At 53.0% G+C, this 12795-nt stretch overlaps 1 protein-coding gene across 2 annotated transcripts in view; it reads right to left on the reverse strand.

The window, feature by feature from the left end:
* Positions 1 to 12795, reverse strand: part of GPS2 (G protein pathway suppressor 2) — a 37944-nt gene that overhangs the window by 22258 nt on the left and 2891 nt on the right. For both annotated transcript variants that reach the window (XM_069767642.1, XM_069767643.1), the window contains exons 3-10: positions 12639 to 12748; positions 3059 to 3171; positions 2475 to 2554; positions 1908 to 1987; positions 1659 to 1827; positions 1499 to 1585; positions 1348 to 1427; positions 62 to 154 (exon numbers count right to left, since the gene is read on the reverse strand). In XM_069767642.1, coding sequence (XP_069623743.1) covers positions 62 to 154; positions 1348 to 1427; positions 1499 to 1585; positions 1659 to 1827; positions 1908 to 1987; positions 2475 to 2554; positions 3059 to 3171; positions 12639 to 12748 — 812 coding nt within the window. The remainder of the gene's footprint in view (positions 1 to 61; positions 155 to 1347; positions 1428 to 1498; positions 1586 to 1658; positions 1828 to 1907; positions 1988 to 2474; positions 2555 to 3058; positions 3172 to 12638; positions 12749 to 12795) is intronic.

Here is a 12795-nt window from a genome sequence, read left to right on the forward strand (position 1 = left end):
GGCAGGAGCCTCTCCCCCCCAACACCGCCCCACCAGCGAGCGCGCAGCTATTGGCTCTTACCTTGGTCGGCTGCATGGGCACCGCTATCGGCGGAGCTGTCAAAAGGGTCTGCGAGGGGTGCAGAGCCTGCGGGTGCATGGGCCGAAGGGTAGACTGAGGAAACAGATGGGGCAAATATGAGGGGGAAAAAAAAATATCCAAATACGAACACAGAAATACAGCACGACACTCCCCTATGGTACATACATGGGGGGGCGCAACTGCAATCCACAGCGCCACGTGGAGGGGTCTCATGTGCCTCTCGTGTGACCCCGGGACGCTCTGACCTGAAAACTTCCAGGACATGACTGTGTGGGATAAACCCCGTGTATTCCGGGCCAGAACATATGACGGGGCACGCATATACCCCGCGTGCCTCGGGACACACGCCGGAGAGCGGATATACCCCGCGTGCCTCGGGACACACGCCGGAGAGCGGATATACCCCGCGTGCCTCGGGACACACGCCGGAGAGCGGATATACCCCGCGTGCCTCGGGACACACGCCGGAGAGCGGATATACCCCGCGTGCCTCAGGACACACGCCGGAGAGCGGATATACCCCGCGTGCCTCAGGACACACGCCGGAGAGCGGATATACCCCGCGTGCCTCAGGACACACGCCGGAGAGCGGATATACCCCGCGTGCCTCAGGACACACGCCGGAGAGCGGATATACCCCGCGTGCCTCAGGACACACGCCGGAGAGCGGATATACCCCGCGTGCCTCAGGACACACGCCGGAGAGCGGATATACCCCGCGTGCCTCAGGACACACGCCGGAGAGCGGATATACCCCGCGTGCCTCAGGACACACGCCGGAGAGCGGATATACCCCGCGTGCCTCAGGACACACGCCGGAGAGCGGATATACCCCGCGTGCCTCAGGACACACGCCGGAGAGCGGATATACCCCGCGTGCCTCAGGACACACGCCGGAGAGCGGATATACCCCGCGTGCCTCAGGACACACCCCGCGTGCCTCAGGACACACGCCGGAGAGCGGATATACCCCCCGAGCCTCAGGACACACGACGGAGAGCGAATATACCCCACGTGCCTCAGGACACACGACGGAGAGCGGATATACCCCCCGAGCCTCAGGACACACGACGGAGAGCGAATATACCCCACGTGCCTCAGGACACACGACGGAGAGCGGATATACCCCCCGAGCCTCAGGACACACGCCGGAGAGCGGATATACCCCGCGTGCCTCGGGACACACGCCGGAGAGCGGATATACCCCGCGTGCCTCAGGACACACGCCGGAGAGCGGATATACCCCGTGTGCTCCGGATACTCACCGAGTCGGTGAATCCGGACTGCTGATTGGCATGTTCCAGCTGCTTCTGGAGTGGGATGGTGCTGCTTGGAGGCATAAAACCTGCAGAGGATAGAGAGGTCAGACAACAGGGCCCCGGCTCCTGAGGGCCACAGGAGGGACACTGCACCAACCTGTATGAGCTCCAGGATAGTGGCCATGAACCGTGTACCCTGGCTGCTGGTGAGACAGGTACTGCATGGTGGGGAAGGCGGCTGGACCTGCAGACAGACACTGGATTATCACAGGGACGTACACCGTCACCATCACACGTGTACATGGAGCCCCTCTAACCTCGGATCGGCTGGCTGCCTGTGTAACTGACGGGCCCTGCCTGGCCGGCCCCAAAGCTGTGCTGTGCTTGATTGACAGTGTATGAGCTGTGGCCTGCCTGACTACTTGGGTACTGACCATGCTCGGAGGCCGTGGGGCTGAAGGACGGCTGTGTGGGGTAGTGACGACCCTGAAGAAAGACAATTCACTGATTGGAGGAGAATGTAAAACACAAGCAGGAAACATTTGGGAAAAGCACATAAAGCCGACCGTTATCACTGGGGGTCCGAACATCTGCTTGGCCCGATCAGCCATGAGAGAGCTGTGCCGGGAATGACCTCCAGGACTCCCTGCAATAGGAAGGAGAAGTCAGGGGGCGGAAAGGGTTAACGCAGGATGAAAGGAAACCTGTGGGCGGCTTCATGGACCCCCGCACTGCCGACAAGTAAAGCCCCCGCGATGCCCACGGGTCCGGCAGGTATAGCCCCCCTGGCCCATCAGTGACTGACCGCTCACGCTCTTCTGTCACTTGCTCCACGCCGCCACCCCCGATACCGTCACACTGAGGTCCCGATTACGCTGCCGAGCTATCGATTATGGGAATGGCAGCGCTCGTGTGAGATCTCGGGGGGGAGCGTGTCACAAAGAAGAGGGACATGCCAGAGAGCTGCCTGTGTCGGACCCCCGCACTCGTGATGGATTTGTATAAAATGGAGGCACGGACGTCATGCACATTGCAGGGGCTCACAGGTGACATTGCTTTGAGATCCAATACCCGGCGGACAGGTTCCCTTTAAGGATCTCAAGCAAATAGGAAAAAGTGTGTAAGAGTCTTACCTTGCATATTAAGGATATGCGTCCCGGTGTGCATTACCATGCCCTGCTGGTAGGCGGCAGACGTGAGCGTGGTGAGGTCACTGCACCAAAAAGACAAAGCTCCTGAGATCAAATCCTTCCAGGACCCCCACAGACCCCCAACTACTGCAGACAATCCATAACGGCCTGGTAACACAATCGCCCAATACTGAGGAAGGAGGGGGCTCTACTCCAGCAGAGCGGGGGCCAATACTGAGGAAGGAGGGGGCTCTGCTCCAGCAGAGCGGGGGCCAATACTGAGGAAGGAGGGGGCTCTACTCCAGCAGAGCGGGGGCCAATACTGAGGAAGGAGGGGGCTCTACTCCAGCAGAGCGGGGGCCAATACTGAGGAAGGAGGGGGCTCTACTCCAGCAGAGCGGGGGCCAATACTGAGGAAGGAGGGGGCTCTACTCCAGCAGAGCGGGGGCCAATACTGAGGAAGGAGGGGGCTCTACTCCAGCAGAGCGGGGGCCAATACTGAGGAAGGAGGGGGCTCTACTCCAGCAGAGCGGGGGCCAATACTGAGGAAGGAGCTGCACTCCTGAGAGAAGGCCACCATCACTGACCTCTGCTCCTTCCTCCTCCTCTTCTCCTCCTCATGGAGAACCTTCTTCAGCTGTAGGAACAGTTGGTGCTTTTCTTCCTGCAGTTTACTCAGCTTATCCTGCAGCTTCATAGTCTGAGGAGACACCAGGAAGACAAATGGAGATATGAGAAGGAACAAAGGAATAACAACCAACAAAAATAATAAAACCGTATCTTAATTATAAAGTTATAAATCCGCTGCTCGAGCCCCTGGATACAGAGAAACAGACCTTCTGCATTGGGTCACGTAACGAAGTTGAGAATTGTGGACTGACTCGCCCATCACCATTTCCATCCTGTCCGCGGAGGTTGGCGCCCTGTAAGTATGATGTTGCGCCCCCGATAAACGAAAACTATCACTCAGATCCTATCGTATATCACTAGATGTGATGAAGCAATTTCATCCCACAAATAACGAGGTCCTGGATGGCGGACAGCACAGATGTACAACATAACGAAGCTCTAATGGAGCCAGGATTAAAAGGTACTGAGCTTTATTAAGATAACTGGCGTAGATCCCACGCGCTTCCCCCAACTTCGGGTTATCCAGGAGAATCCCACAGTGGGCGAAAAAATGAAAGTGAACGGTGCTATAAAAGGCACAAAAGCTCCACAGACCGTGGATAGGACAAGTGTAGGCAGCGTTTGTCGCCAAAGATACATGGAGTATAAATAGCCATAGGCCTTCCCTTTAAAATAGAGTGGCGCCAATCCCTGCTCAGGGCTCAAGAAGGTTAGCGCTCCTAGGACCGACAGGAAGCGCGTCACCGGATGTGACATCAATACATAAGTGGAGCGCAAAGGCGCTACACGGCCCCCAAATAGAAGAGCGTCATCACACAATTACCAGTGACCCACAGATGTGCTCCATGATCCCCCGAATAGAAGAGCATCACCACACAATTACCACTGACCCACAGATGTGCTCCATGATCCCCCGAATAGAAGAGCGTCATCACACAATTACCAGTGACCCACAGATGTGCTCCATGATCCCCCGAATAGAAGAGCATCACCACACAATTACCACTGACCCACAGATGTGCTCCATGATCCCCCGAATACAAGAGCGTCATCTCACAATTACCACTGACCCACAGATGTGCTCCATGATCCCCCGAATAGAAGAGCATCATCACACAATTACCACCGACCCACAGATGTGCTCCATGATCCCCCGAATAGAAGAGCGTCATCTCACAATTACCACTGCCCCACAGATGTGCTCCACGGGCCCCCGAATAGAAGAGCATCATCACACAATTACCACTGACCCACAGATGTGCTCCATGATCCCCCGAATAGAAGAGCGTCACCACACAATTACCACTGCCCCACAGATGTGCTCCACGGCCCCCGAATAGAAGAGCGTCATCACACAATTACCACTGACCCACAGATGTGCTCCACGGCCCCCGAATAGAAGAGCGTCACCACACAATTACCACTGCCCCACAGATGTGCTCCACGGCCCCCGAATAGAAGAGCGTCATCTCACAATTACAACTGACCCACAGATGTGCTCCACGGCCCCCGAATAGAAGAGCGTCACCACACAATTACCACTGCCCCACAGATGTGCTCCACAGGCCCCCGAATAGAAGAGCGTCACCACACAATTACCACCGACCCACAGATGTGCTCCATGATCCCCCGGATAGAAGAGTGTCATCACACAATTAGCACTTCCCCACAGATGTGCTCCACGATCCCCCGAATAGAGGAGCATCACCACACAATTACCACTGCCCCACAGATGTGCTCCACGATCCCCCGAATAGAGGAGCGTCACCACACAATTACCACTGCCCCACAGATGTGCTCCACGATCCCCCGAATAGAGGAGCGTCACCACACAATTACCATTGCCCCACAGATGTGCTCCACGATCCCCCGAATAGAAGAGCGTCACCACACAATTACCATTGCCCCACAGATGTGCTCCACGGTGACCGAATAGAAGAGCGTCACCACATATTGAAGAGATGCAAACACCAAGGATTAGTCCAGGCACAGGGGTATTCCGAAAGCAATGTACATACACAATTATCAATCAGGACCTCATTAGATAGAGGGCCGGGGATGTAAAGTAAACACATAATGTGACACAAAGGCCTCTTATAATAAACAGCAGTTTAATAATTAACCCTATTAGGCCTCTTTCACACTTTCATCTTTTTGAAGACGTTGCAATGCGTCGTTCTGTGCAAAAAAAACGCATCCTGCAAAGTTGCCCGTAGGAAGCGTTTTTTGCACAGACTTGTATTACCGACGCGTCGTGACATATGGACACGTTCCATACGTTGTGCACTGGATGAGTCGGTAATTGGCGGACCGTCACAAAAAAAGTTCAATGCAACGCTTTGTGCGAGGGGGTCCGCCATTTTCGACTACGCATGCGTGACAAACTCCACCCCCTCCTCCCCGGACTGCAGAATGTGCAACGGATGCGTCCATCCGCTGCCCACGTCGTGCAGAGAATTCACAACGTCCATTGCGACGGGCCCGTACTGACGGAAATGTGAAAGAGGCCTTGGTCTGACATCACAGAAACTAATTCTACACCTGCAAAAATTCAAAAGGAAATCGTCAAAATAAGTGGTCAAGAAAGACCTTACGCTGAAGATGGAAACCTATGAAGAAAGCCATGATACAACACTATTTACATACTCAAATATAGCTGACAAAGCCAAGCTGTTGGATCCATCATTCCAGTGGTCCCAAGCCTAAAGCCCGCCTAGTCTCCCTCTGAATAGTGCTCCTCTGCCAGTCTCATGGGTACGGGTAAGAGGACTACCTGAATAACCATGAATGTGATCGCATCCAGGTCACCATCATGGAGTTTACATGTCAGGAAAGTGGCGTCTCTTATTCCTGATGTCACCATGATGGTTGCTGACCCAGACCCTCAATTGCGTCTTTGTCTTGCCCACATAATTCAGCAGACAAAACCGTGTGGATAAGTAGATGACTCCGGACATCCCGAAATTCGCCTATCTGCCTACTTGTATACAGCTTTCCTGTGACTGCACTTGTGAAGTTGTTACAGGGAGTAGTATATCTACAGAAACTACATGACCCACATTTCAAGGTTCCCGCTTCCATACGGTCCATGTACCATACGGTTTTGGAGGGGAATAGAAGCGATGAACTACATGGTCACACATTGACTTCCCTCTTCTGAATGTGACGGCCACTTATCTGTGTCACTCCTCAGAATCCCCCAATGTTTCCTCAATATGCCCACAAACTTAAGAGTCTGCTCAGCAAATGTGCCAATGAGGCGCGTCGTTGATTCATCAGTCTTTTTTGGCATAGACATCATTAATGAGTTTGTATGGATTTCTAAGGCATGGCTTACGAGTTTGAGGTTGGAAACCTTTGTAGGAACCTGTCTCGGAGACTATGTGCCTGTTGGACAGTTCCTCCGCAGTCTCAGAAACTGCCCCCTAGGTATACCCCATTTTAGATCATGAGGGTGATGGCTCTCCCATGTGAACAAGCTCCAGGTGATGCTAAGCTTTCGACAGATGGAAGGTCTCAGCCATCACTCTCCTTAGTGATAAATCTAGAAAAGATCTTATCCCTGCCAATTTCACAAGTTAAGGTAGGGCCTACAGCAGGGGTGTCAAACTGCGTTCCTCGAGGGCCTCAAACCATACGGGTTTTCAAGATTTCCTTAGCATTGCACAAGGTGCTGGAATCATTCTGTGCAGGTGATTAAATTATCAACTGTGCTACACAAGGAAATCCTGAAAACATGACCTGTTTGCGGCCCTTGAGGAATGCAGTTTGACACCTCTGGCCTACAGGATGATGATTAAGATAAGCAACAAAGGATTCACATGAAGTATTTCCCCCCCCCAAAGGATGACATCTATATATAGTTTCCAGAATTGAAGGTGGGGACCCCAGGAGACATTCCCGCCCTGGAACATCACTATATTCCCACGAGCAAGATGGCATACATGGGGGCACAGGGGCTTCCAATGACCGTGCCCCTGAGCTGGTGGTAGAATTTTCCATAAAAAAAAAAGAAGGATTTAGAACAAATTCTAAAAGTCTCAATAGACACCTATTGTGGGGAATACTACTTTAGGGGGCCTCTACATCAAATGATAACAGAATGGTTCCCGGCTCAGGCATTATACCGGCAATTTCATTAAGTAAATCAGTAGTGTCCCCGATAGTGATGGTAATGCGGTGACAAACGGTCTAAGTAGTTGTTCTAGGGTAGACACTGGAGTTCTGACATTGAGCATCAATGCCAGAAACAATCAGCATTTTATCTTAATTAACCAGATGTCTATTTTCATTAAGGCAGATAAGTCTATTCTATCTATATGTTGACTTTTGAAGTTACGTGTTTCAATTCTGGTTGGTCAAGAAAACAGACTTTTGTTTGTGTAAACCTGTAATATTGACTTGTAAGTTGACATTTTATGTAACATTGTGCTCTTATCTTGAATGCGTATTGACGTTTAATGATATGCTAATTATGCATTGTCTAGGCCAGATAGTTTGTGGACTTCGAAAACAGGAGGAAAATCTATACAAATAGAATACTTAAGTAATGCTAATTGACCTACTCTCCATTCTTACCATTTAAGTACAAACTGAATGAAGGACACTTGTTAATGATAAAAAGAGGTTTCATGGCTCTATAGAGACACAGTCAGAGATTCAGCCAAGAATAATAGCAAAAAACTCGGCACTCAGACTTAACTTAATCAGATAAAGTGATTTAATGGTGTCCACGGTAAGTAACAAGAAACGTTTCGGTCCTATAGCCGGACCTTCATCAGTCACAATATTTGATCGTGAATAGAAGCTAGTGGACCCGAAAGATTGTGGGTTTTCATTAAGGTCATGTATATAGGTGGACACAGCCAGTGTTTCAGGGGGATGGCCGAATCCAGCAGTATTGCCTTCTGTGGAATGGAGCCTGCGTGTGCTCTTCAGTGGAGGACGCGGTATCCACCTCAAGTCTGTGCGACAATGCGGTGGATACCGCGTCCTCCACTGAACAGGACAAGCAGGCTTCATTCCACAGAAGGCAATACTGCCGGATTCGGCCATCCCCCTGAAACACTGGCTGTGTCCACCTATATACATGACCTTAATGAAAACCCACCATCTTTCGGGTCCACTAGCTTCTGTTCACGATCAAATATTGTGACTGATGAAGGTCCGGCTATAGGACCGAAACGTTTCTTCTGTTACTTACCGTGGACACCATTAAATCACTTTATCTGATTAAGTCTGAGTGCTGAGTTTTTTGCTATTATTCATGGTATTGGCATCTCTCTAACGGCTGTGCACGCATTTATTCTTATATAGAGATTCAGCCAAGACATCCAGACACAGATCTGTCATTCTACAGGATGCCAGCTTAGGGGACCTCAGCCCAGGTTGGAAGAATACAGATCTGCTCCATTGACCATCGCTGAACCAAGGATATGTTTGGAGAAAACTAGGATTGGGACCCTACCGGTCTCCTGGCTCCAAGGAGATGTTCGGAGAAGCCAGGTTGTGACCTTCAGGTCAACTGGTCTTGTACCTGAATGGGCTGTCATCTTCATAAGCTTGTCATTAACCCCTCTCTGTGTGCTTGCCACAGATGAGGTAATCGCCCCTGGAAGCTCAGAAGTTTCAGCTGCCATTATCCCAGCGAGTCAGTGGAAGGGTGGAACTCTAATGGGCACCATCCTGACTACTGTGCTGTGACTGTTCTACGGGTTATCTGCCTCTTTTGCGGTTCAATTATTGCCACACTGTTTTACGCTCACCCTGTGTTGTCCGAGTAGCGTTATGCCCATGTTAAAAGGAGAGCGAGTTCTGTGGGACCATGCGGGCGGGCCTGGGTGCCTGCTGACCCCCCATGTCTCCACATTATGGTACCAGCAGTGAGACAATACTCAGCCTGGCGGAACCGGGGGAGCTGCAGGGGACTGGTGTTTCCCACACATCGTCCAGGGCTAAACAACCAGGGAGGCAGAGACCCAGCAGACCATTGATGAGGCAGCACCTTCCTCCATATATTTGGGGAGTCTCCCACATGTCTTTTGGTATATTCAAAATGAGCCTTACAATTTTTCATGTGTAAGTAAAGACTTTTTTTTGGCCACTCTTCCATAAAGGCCACCTCTATGGAGTGAACGGCTTTATTGTGGTCATGTGGATACTGCACTCTCTGCTTGGGAACTCTGCAGCTCCTTCAGGGTTAGCTTTTGTCGGTGTGTTGCCTCTCCGATCAGTGCGCTCCTTGCCCTGGCTGAGAGTTTTGGTGGGCGCGCTCTCTTGGCAGGTTTGCTGTGGTACCATGTTATCTCCATGTGATGGCGCTCCAGGGATCATCAGAGATTGGGAGATTTGTTTTATAACCCAATACTGACTTGCACTTCTCAGCAACCTCGTCCCCAATTTTTTGGAGGTCTCCACGGTGGCACTTGGTTAGTGGCGCCTCTCGTTAAGGATGTTGCAGCCTCTAAGGTCTTTCAGAAAAGGTAAAGTGTATATACTAACTGTGGTGAAATATGTGTGTATATATATATATATATATATATATATATATATATATGATATATATCTGTGTGTAGTGACATGTCTAGGGTTATATGTGTGACTAGTGATAATGTAACCTCTGTCCTGAAGGCAAGTCGCACCTAGGTGTTAATAGGTACTTCCTTGGGACTAGTAGAAATTGTGTCTCCATATCTCACCAGGAGGTCTGGCTAGGGCCAAGAAAGGAACACTTGACACCTGAGGTCTTGGAGGGGAGATGCCAATTCCGGCCTGAGGTTGCCATTACTGGGAACCATCTCACAAGTGTCTCCAGAGGAAAATAATATATATTCATTAGTAGCGCGGCCGTGGCCCAATCAAACAGGCAGCAGTTATGATATTAACCTGGGTGGCCGGTCTAGAAACCTGACCTCAGACCAAAGTTATAAATTTAGGCTGCAGACAGAATTGTGCTCACATGATGAGGGCAGCCTGAGAAACTGGTGTGATCCAATCTACATTCTTCCTACCCTCAGGAAGCAGAAAGCAACTACCAGTTAGATGATTTATGTAAGTTTCTCCTGTTTATTTTGATACTGTTTTGCATAAGTTGTATGTCTTTTTATTATCATATTTTTATACCTTTTTCTTATTGTAAGCATTTAACCTTTTGTTATTAAAGTATAAAACTTTAACAAGTTGAACCTTGAATGTTCTAAAAGTATCCATAGCCTAAGGTGTGTGAGCCTTATGAGTGATAGACATATTTTGATTAGTTATTTCTGGGACTCATCGCCCGTGTATTCGATGAGTGGTGGCAGCAGCGTGTATGAGCGGGTGTGTGGCCTGGGTCGGTGTGTGATTTATGCTCCCATTACAGCATAGGACAGAGGTTGAATGCTGGACTGAGAGTGGGGAGATAGATTAACCCTTGCAGGCACAACCCCCAGTCACGTGTGAGAGCAGGCATGTGACAAATTGGTGACACCACGGAGAAGGGATCCGTGACACTAACAGACAAGTGACACTTCGATTGCACACAGGGAGACGTCCAGTCATTAAAAATGAGACTTATCAAGAGAATTGCTTGCACCAGAAACTTTTAGCTGCTTCAAGAAAAGGGGTGAATACATATGCACATGCCAATTTTTAGTTCTTGGATCCCATAAATGTAATATATGCCGATATTTTTCTCACTTCAACTTAGACTAGTGCTGATGCATCACACACAAATATCCACACACAGGTTGTAATGTAACGAAATAGGAACAAAGATAGAACAAGGCATGTGACAAGACCCCACATTACAATGTGCACATTCCCGGTGACATACCCACTCAGGAACTTTTAAGTATTAGGAGGGAAATCACTTCTGAATGATCCTCACTGGAGGCTGTGGACTCATTCATTCTGTAATCAAATCACTGTCTGACCACTACTGCAGAAAAGGGACCGGCCGGGGGATGACGTGACGCTGCCCCGTTGTGCCCTCCGGCCGGGGGATGACGTGACGCTGCCCCGTTGTGCCCTCCGGCCGGGGGATGACGTGACGCTGCCCCGTTGTGCCCTCCGGCCGGGGGATGACGTGACGCTGCCCCGTTGTGCCCTCCGGCCGGGGGATGACGTGACGCTGCCCCGTTGTGCCCTCCGGCCGGGGGATGACATGACGCTGCCCCGTTGTGCCCTCCGGCCGGGGGATGACATGACGCTGCCCCGTTGTGCCCTCCGGCCGGGGGATGACGTGACGCTGCCCCGTTGTGCCCTCCGGCCGGGGGACAACGTGACGCGGCCCCGTTGTGCCCTCCGGCCGGGGGATGACGTGACGCTGCCCCGTTGTGCGCTCCGGCCGGGGGATGACGTGACGCTGCCCCGTTGTGCCCTCCGGCCGGGGGATGACGTGACGCTGCCCCGTTGTGCCCTCCGGCCGGGGGATGACGTGACGCTGCCCCGTTGTGCCCTCCGGCCGGGGGATGACGTGACGCTGCCCCGTTGTGCCCTCCGGCCGGGGGATGACGTGACGCTGCCCCGTTGTGCCCTCCGGCCGGGGGATGACGTGACGCTGCCCCGTTGTGCCCTCCGGCCGGGGGATGACGTGACGCTGCCCCGTTGTGCCCTCCGGCCGGGGGATGACATGACGCTGCCCCGTTGTGCCCTCCGGCCGGGGGATGACGTGACGCTGCCCCGTTGTGCCCTCCGGCCGGGGGATGACGTGACGCTGCCCCGTTGTGCCCTCCGGCCGGGGGACGACGTGACGCGGCCCCGTTGTGCCCTCCGGCCGGGGGATGACGTGACGCTGCCCCGTTGTGCGCTCCGGCCGGGGGATGACGTGACGCTGCCCCGTTGTGCCCTCCGGCCGGGGGATGACGTGACGCTGCCCCGTTGTGCCCTCTGGCCGGGGGATGACGTGACGCTGCCCCGTTGTGCCCTCTGGCCGGGGGATGACGTGACGCTGCCCCGTTGTGCCCTCTGGCCGGGGGATGACGTGACGCTGCCCCGTTGTGCCCTCCGGCCGGGGGATGACGTGACGCTGCCCCGTTGTGCGCTCCGGCCGGGGGATGACGTGACGCTGCCCCGTTGTGCGCTCCGGCCGGGGGATGACGTGACGCTGCCCCGTTGTGCGCTCCGGCCGGGGGATGACGTGACGCTGCCCCGTTGTGCGCTCCGGCCGGGGGATGACGTGACGCTGCCCCGTTGTGCGCTCCGGCCGGGGGATGACGTGACGCTGCCCCGTTGTGCGCTCCGGCCGGGGGATGACGTGACGCTGCCCCGTTGTGCGCTCCGGCCGGGGGACGACGTGCCGCTGCCTCGCTGCGCTCCTTCCCTGGGCTGACGCCCTCCAGCACCCTACCGGACTCAGATCATGTAACCTCCCCCCATATATGCTCCATGTAGCATCCTAGGGGAGCGGGACCCTCTGAACAGCTTTTGGCACAGTATCCACCCCCTTCTCCAAGCTCGAAAAGAATGTGGAGGGCGGCTGAGGGCAACATTTTGGGTCGTCTTGCTCCTCTCAGTGCTGGTGACTTCAGTACACACAGGGCAGACATGGCGGCTCACCTGCTCCCGGGTCTCCTCCAGGGACATTCTCTCCTCCATCTCCTTCTTCCGTCGTCTCTCCTGCTCGTCCCGCAGCTTCTGCTCCATCATCTTATCCACCTCCTCCTCCTCTGTGAATGGTCAGACAGTAGTCAGCGAGCCCCCCAGCTCAGTCACC

This window comes from Ranitomeya imitator, chromosome 4, assembly GCF_032444005.1.
Source record: "Ranitomeya imitator isolate aRanImi1 chromosome 4, aRanImi1.pri, whole genome shotgun sequence".
Classification (NCBI taxonomy): domain Eukaryota; kingdom Metazoa; phylum Chordata; class Amphibia; order Anura; family Dendrobatidae; genus Ranitomeya; species Ranitomeya imitator.